Source organism: Elephantulus edwardii, unplaced genomic scaffold (assembly GCF_000299155.1).
Source record: "Elephantulus edwardii isolate Elephantulus edwardi_28Jun2011 unplaced genomic scaffold, EleEdw1.0 scaffold00011, whole genome shotgun sequence".
In the NCBI taxonomy this organism is placed as follows: domain Eukaryota; kingdom Metazoa; phylum Chordata; class Mammalia; order Macroscelidea; family Macroscelididae; genus Elephantulus; species Elephantulus edwardii.
The window spans coordinates 545,955-551,612 of NW_006399761.1; the positions used below are offsets into that span (position 1 = coordinate 545,955).

The 5,658-nt window shown below is 60.6% G+C and overlaps 2 protein-coding genes across 2 annotated transcripts in view; both read left to right on the top strand.

Moving 5' to 3' along the window:
- The window catches only part of CCDC142 (coiled-coil domain containing 142), a 5,649-nt gene extending 458 nt beyond the window's left edge, over positions 1–5,191 (top strand). Inside the window, exons 2-11 of the mRNA XM_006880989.1 lie at positions 2–513; positions 937–1,023; positions 1,102–1,269; positions 1,390–1,520; positions 1,599–1,712; positions 3,272–3,386; positions 3,533–3,710; positions 3,785–3,984; positions 4,108–4,363; positions 5,059–5,191. Coding sequence (XP_006881051.1) covers positions 2–513; positions 937–1,023; positions 1,102–1,269; positions 1,390–1,520; positions 1,599–1,712; positions 3,272–3,386; positions 3,533–3,710; positions 3,785–3,984; positions 4,108–4,363; positions 5,059–5,191 — 1,894 coding nt within the window. The remainder of the gene's footprint in view (position 1; positions 514–936; positions 1,024–1,101; positions 1,270–1,389; positions 1,521–1,598; positions 1,713–3,271; positions 3,387–3,532; positions 3,711–3,784; positions 3,985–4,107; positions 4,364–5,058) is intronic.
- Positions 5,192–5,318: 127 nt separating this feature from the next.
- The window catches only part of MRPL53 (mitochondrial ribosomal protein L53), a 924-nt gene continuing 584 nt past the window's right edge, over positions 5,319–5,658 (top strand). The window contains exons 1-2 of the mRNA XM_006880990.1: positions 5,319–5,410; positions 5,500–5,613. Coding sequence (XP_006881052.1) covers positions 5,319–5,410; positions 5,500–5,613 — 206 coding nt within the window. The remainder of the gene's footprint in view (positions 5,411–5,499; positions 5,614–5,658) is intronic.

Sequence of the window (5,658 nt, forward strand, 5' to 3'; positions counted from 1 at the left end):
GCCTGCTCGGACTCGCCGCCCAGCGCCTGGACGCCGCCGTCGAGATGCAGCTCCGCGCGCTGGGCCGGGCGCCCGCCGGCCCGGCGCTACCTGCCCAGCTGTCCGAGCTACTGCTGGCGCTGCCCTCCTACCACCAGCTGCAGGGCAAGGCGCCCCGGGTCCCGGGGGCGGCGCGCCCCTTCCCCCCGGCCCGAGTGCTCCGCCTCCTGGCGGGAGAGCGGGGCTCCCGGGTGGCCGCGCAGCTGGACGTGGCCCTCCGGGGATCGGACCTGCGGGACCAGCTTCGCCGGCGATGCCAGGAGGAGCGGGAGCTGCTTCCGGGACTGTTGGGGCTGCTGGGGGGTGTGGCGGGCGCACCCATCAGTGGGCTGGGACTTGGAGGGGCCGGGGCCCTGTGGGGCCAGTACTGGACCCTGCTGTGGGCAGCCTGTGCTCAGAGTCTGGACTTGAGGCTGGGACCTTGGAGAGACCCGAGTGCGGCGGCGGCGCAGCTGAGCCAGGTGCTGGAGCAGGGTGAGCGATGGCCCTGGGCTGGCATTCGGAGCGGCTAGGGTCCGTCCTCACCCCCGGTCAGCTCCCTTCCCTCTCATCCTGTCTACAAAAGCGAGTCCTTTGGGTTTAGTGCCCCGGATCTCAGACTAGTGGCAGAGTGGTCAAAAGGCCACCCTCAGTCCAAACCCACCAGTGACTTCTGTCCTAAAGAGGAGGTAGTCTCCGTAGATTTACCGCCTCGGGAACCCGCTGGGGCGGTTCTACTCTGTCCTGTGGGGTCCCTGAGCCAGAACCGATTCTATAGCTAGGGGATTGGGTTTTCTCAGTTTGCCAGGCACAGTTTCGGCTAGCTGTCCTGTCTCTCCCCCAGCACCCTTGTCCTCGGGTGGACAGTTGGAGGGAAAGAGGCCCATTTTCAGGCTCCGGGTTCGTTTCCCCCACTAGCTTCCCTGCCGCAGGAGTGTGAGATGGAACTGGCTTCTTTGTGCCGCAGCCTCTCTCATCAGTCCCTCATCTGGAGCTGGGACCAAGGTGAGTAGGAGGTGACACTGGAGATGGCGTCCACTCCAGGCTGTCCGCCCCCTAGCAGACCGTGCCCTTCATCCCTAGGCTTCTGCCAGGTCTTGGGGTCAGCTCACAGGGACCAGAGCAGCCACCCGTCGTCCTGGGACGGTGGGGTCGGCTCCCACACTGCACAGCTGCTGCACCAGCTCTTGTCCTCTCTCCTGGACACCCTTCAGCAGCGCAGGCTGGGGCTGGTCCTCTGCAGGCCCCCAGGTGAGGTGGCAGGCGGGGCTGGGATGAAGGTGGTTAAGGATACCTCCTTTCTCTTTCCTTCCATCGTGAAGCCCCCCTCCCTGGCCCCTCAAGGACTGGCTTTCGCCCACTCCTCCTCAGGCCCTGCACCCCTTGCCCTGGGGCTCTGTACCCTTCAGACCACCCTGCTCTGGTTTTTGGGACGAGCTCAACAGTTCCTGGCAGCATGGGCCCCCGGCGCCTTCCTGTTCTTGATCCAGAAGGACTTGCCTGTGAGTGAGTGGGAAGGGGGGGTGGGGCTTGGGTGGGACCTCGTGGGGCTCAGGCCTGACTCCTGTTTGTGTCCAAAGCCTCTCCTGCAGGAGGTCCAAGCTCTGTCCAGCCTGGCTTCCGAGGGCAGCTTAGTGCTGGACGTGGAGGGTCAGCTAGTCCTGGAGATCCAGAAATTGACTGCACAGATCCAGGTAAAGGGCCTTGTGGGGGCTGACTGCACAGATCCAGGTGAGGGGCAGTGGTTTGTCCTGTACCCACCTCGGCCGACTGCTCAGATCCAGACTGTGGAGGAGCTGACAGTGGTCTGTCCTGTACCCACCGCAGTGCCCTGGGGCTCTGGACACCCATACTGAGCTCCTCTTGGTCCTCCATCAGCACTTCCTGGTTAGGGATTTCTGCCCTCATTCACTCTGTCTCCTTACACTCCCCGTGGCCCAGAGCAGCCTCCTTGTGGGTGAAGTGGATGGCGCTGGTTTAGAAGGTGGAAGGGCGGGACCCCACGGTGGTCCTGGGGTTAGTCACAGAAGTCCTGAGGGACACAGCTGCTTGGGCATTCTCTGGACCGGGGACTAACAGGAAGCAGGTGTGACAGAGCAGAGGTCCCCTCTGTGTATACAGGGGTCACACTGAGTGGGCTGGCATCAGATCGGGGTGGGTCCTGGATACCAGTCCGGGGAACTGGAGCTTCATCTCATGAGTGATGGGGGATCACTGTAAGAGCAGGAAATGTCCTGATGGCTATTTGATCCCGCTGCACTGGGGTTCTTGTCTGTCAGTGAAGTCCAGAGATCTTTCCATTCGCTTCTCTTCTCTCAACTTAACATCCATCATGCAGCCCTCTCTGTCATGCTCTTTTTAAAATTTTATATTGGTTTGCATACAGCTTGTCACATATGCAACACTGGATGTGTATGTCTCAGTTTTAAACACTGGATGTGTGTATATCTCAATTTTTATCCTATTAGTTTTCCTATAAGGAGCCTTAGTGGCGTAGTATGTTGTGTGTTGGGCTGCAACCCAAAAAGTCAGTGGTTCAAGCCCGCCTGTTGCTCAGGATGGGACGAAGAGTTTCCTGTAAATATTTACACCTTCAGAAACCTAGTGCAGAATTGCTGTGAGTAGGGACTGACCTGCCTACCTTCTGAACTGAGCTGTGGGGGCAGGGTCACCGTGAGATCATCGTTCATGGTCTTTTCTCAGTCCACAACCATTGGAAGACTGGCACCTCTCCTTTAAAAAGATGTAGGACCACAGAGTTACATAGCCCTCAGTTCTGGGTTGTAAGTTAAATATCACAGATTTAGAAAGGTTTCACAATTTGACAAGGCCCTAATAATATTCAAAACTCAAGATCTGTTTGCAACTCCTGTCTCCAAAGAAAATATGTATAAATTGTTGGATAGGGTACTCATTTGCTCTGCAATCTCTTCCCAGACCACAATTTAAAAACAAACATATGACAGAGTGTGACCCAAAAGTCTATAAATTATTACAGTGAAATAATCCTTTACAAAAAACCCCCCAAGCTCTGCCGTCCAGTCGGAACCGTTCATAGCTGGTCCTCCATGGGGTTTCTGAGGCTGTAAATCTCACAGGAGATTTCCCATCTTTCTAGAGCTCAGAATCCCTGGTGGATTCAAACCACCAGAGAGCCGTGGTCTTTGGGTTTGCAGCATAACTCCCTGTGGCCTAGGCTCCCAGAGCTCCCTCCTCATAATAACCCCCTTTTTCTTTTCTCCCTGCCCCACAGCTCTTGCCTGAAGAGTCGCTCAGCAGTTTTTCTCAAGAATGTCACAAACAAGCCTCTCAGGGATTTGAGCTGTACATGCCACTCGGTCGGTACTGGCGGCCTCATCTCTGCCCTGGTAACTAACTCATCGGCGTGCCCTGTCCCTCCATGGGCTGGCTTTTCCTCTCCTTCAGTGGGCACACCCTACCCTGGCCATCTCCTCCTCTTTGTCCCCTTTTGGGGTCCTGTGTACCCCCTACCTCTTCCCTTCTCTCATTGCAGAGCTGCCGAGCGTCCCCAGTGGGTATGCCGGGCTGGTGGTCCGCTCGGTGCTGGAGCCGGTGCTGCATGGGCTTCAGGGCCTGCCCCCCAGGGCCCAAGTACCTGCCTTGGGTCAGGCGCTGACTGCTGTCCTGGGCGCCTGGCTGGACCACATCCTCGCCCACAGGATCCGGTTCAGGTGGGTTGGGGTGCAGGGAGGCGTGTGGTTGGCAGAGAGAGGAGGGTGGGTGGTGACACTGTCCTGTGCCTCAGTCTGCAGGGAGCGCTGCAGCTCCGACAGGACTTCGCAGTGGTGCGGGCACTGCTGGAAGAGGACCAGTGGGGCCTGCCCGCTGACCTCCGCCAGTCTCTGCTCACGCTCAGCATCTTCCAGCAGCTGGACGGGGCCCTGCTGTGTCTCCTGCAGCAGCCCCTGCCCCCCCCACCAGGCCGCAGGAGGCCTCCGTGCTGCTGTGAGTACCCCAGTCCTGTCCCCAGAGCCCGGCTCCTGACCCCTCACCCTTCTGTCCCCGCCTGACCACTGCTCTTTCTGCAGCATGGCCTCACCCTGCTTTCCTTGGCGGCCCCTTCACCAGGTGCGTGTCACGACGTGCAGACCTTGGAACTGCCCAGCAACAGCCTCTACAGCCTGGAGAGCCTGGAGCCCCCACAGAGGCCCAGCGCAGCCCCCGGCCAGGCTGTGCAATCGTCGCTCAGCGCGCTGTGGGGGGCAGGCCCCAGCCCCGAGGCCTACCTGGTGGGGAACCAGCAAGCCTGGCTGGCCCTGAGGCAGCACCAGCACTCTCACTGGCACCTACGTTTCCTTTCCTGCCTGAGGACCAGTCCTGACCAGTAAGGAGCAGCGGGCCAGGAAGTCAGGAGCCCCAGCATCATCTGAAGCAGCTTGGGAATGTAGAACTGTGTAACAGGACTGGGGCCAGGGCTCAGAAAGGCACCCCTGAGGGAGGAGGTGGGAGAATTGGAACCGTGAGCCCAGAATCCACGGTCACACCTGAGGAAGGAGGTGGGGAGAATCGGGACTGTGAGCCCAGAATCCAGAGTCACACGTGAGAAAGGAGGTGCAGGGCCTGGACCCACCAGCTGAGAATACGAGCTGACACCGAAACCTGGCGACCATAGCAAAGGGCCAGACTGCGGCAAGGAAGCCAGGGGCTCCAGCGGGTTAGTCCTAGATTCAGGGACAGGGACCGGCTGCACAGCGCTGCAAGTGGCCACCTGTTGTCTCTCCCTGTCCCCCCTCTGATGGCCTAGTGCTTTAATAAGCTGCACGCAGTCTCGGGGCCTGCTGTTCGAATCCATCGGCTGCTCCCGTGCAGTTTAATGCGGGGTCCTCGGTTCCGTCCAGTGGACCGGGAGGTCCTGCAGAGACGTCTCTCCCCGTGCAGTTTTACTGCAGGGTCCTCGGTTCCAGGACGTTTCCGTCCTGGAGTCCAGTGGACCGGGAGGTCCTGCAGAGACGTCTCTCCCGTGCAGTTTACTGCGGGGTCCTCGCCTCACCGTGTAAGCGCTGACCTCCGTGCGGTCAGCCCCGGTGGGCACCGGATCCCAGCTGTCCGAGTGACCTTCCACCGGGGGCACCGGGACCCCGAAGGGACAGGCCGCGGACGACCAGCGTGTTTCGGAGCCAAGTGCAAAGAAGTTTTGCACCAATTTTCATGATTTTTGTGTTTTTGACACGCGGACCACAGCGCCCCCTCTGGTTGATACTGGAGGGCTGGTGAGTCTCCCTTCCGCCCCCTCGGGCGGGACTTCCGGCGCGCCAGTCGCTTCCGGGGCGGAGGTTGCAATGGCGGCGGCCTTGGCGCGCATCGGGCTCCGGCCGGTGAAGGAGATTCGTGTTCAGTTCTGCCCATTCGAGGAGAACGTGGAGGCCACGAGGTGGGCGGGGACGATGACCTGGCGGGAGCGGGGCTCGCGGGGCGGGGCGAACCCCGACCTCCGCTCACGCAGCGCCTCCCGGGCCGCAGGGTCTTCCTCCAGGCGGTCAGCAGCGAGAGGGTCCGCGCTACCAACCTCAACTGCACGGTGATCGCGGACGTGCGGCACGACGGCTCGGAGCCCTGCGTGGACGTGCTGTTCGGTGGGTGGACGTGCGGTCCGGCGGGGGACGGGGGGTTCGGCGGGGG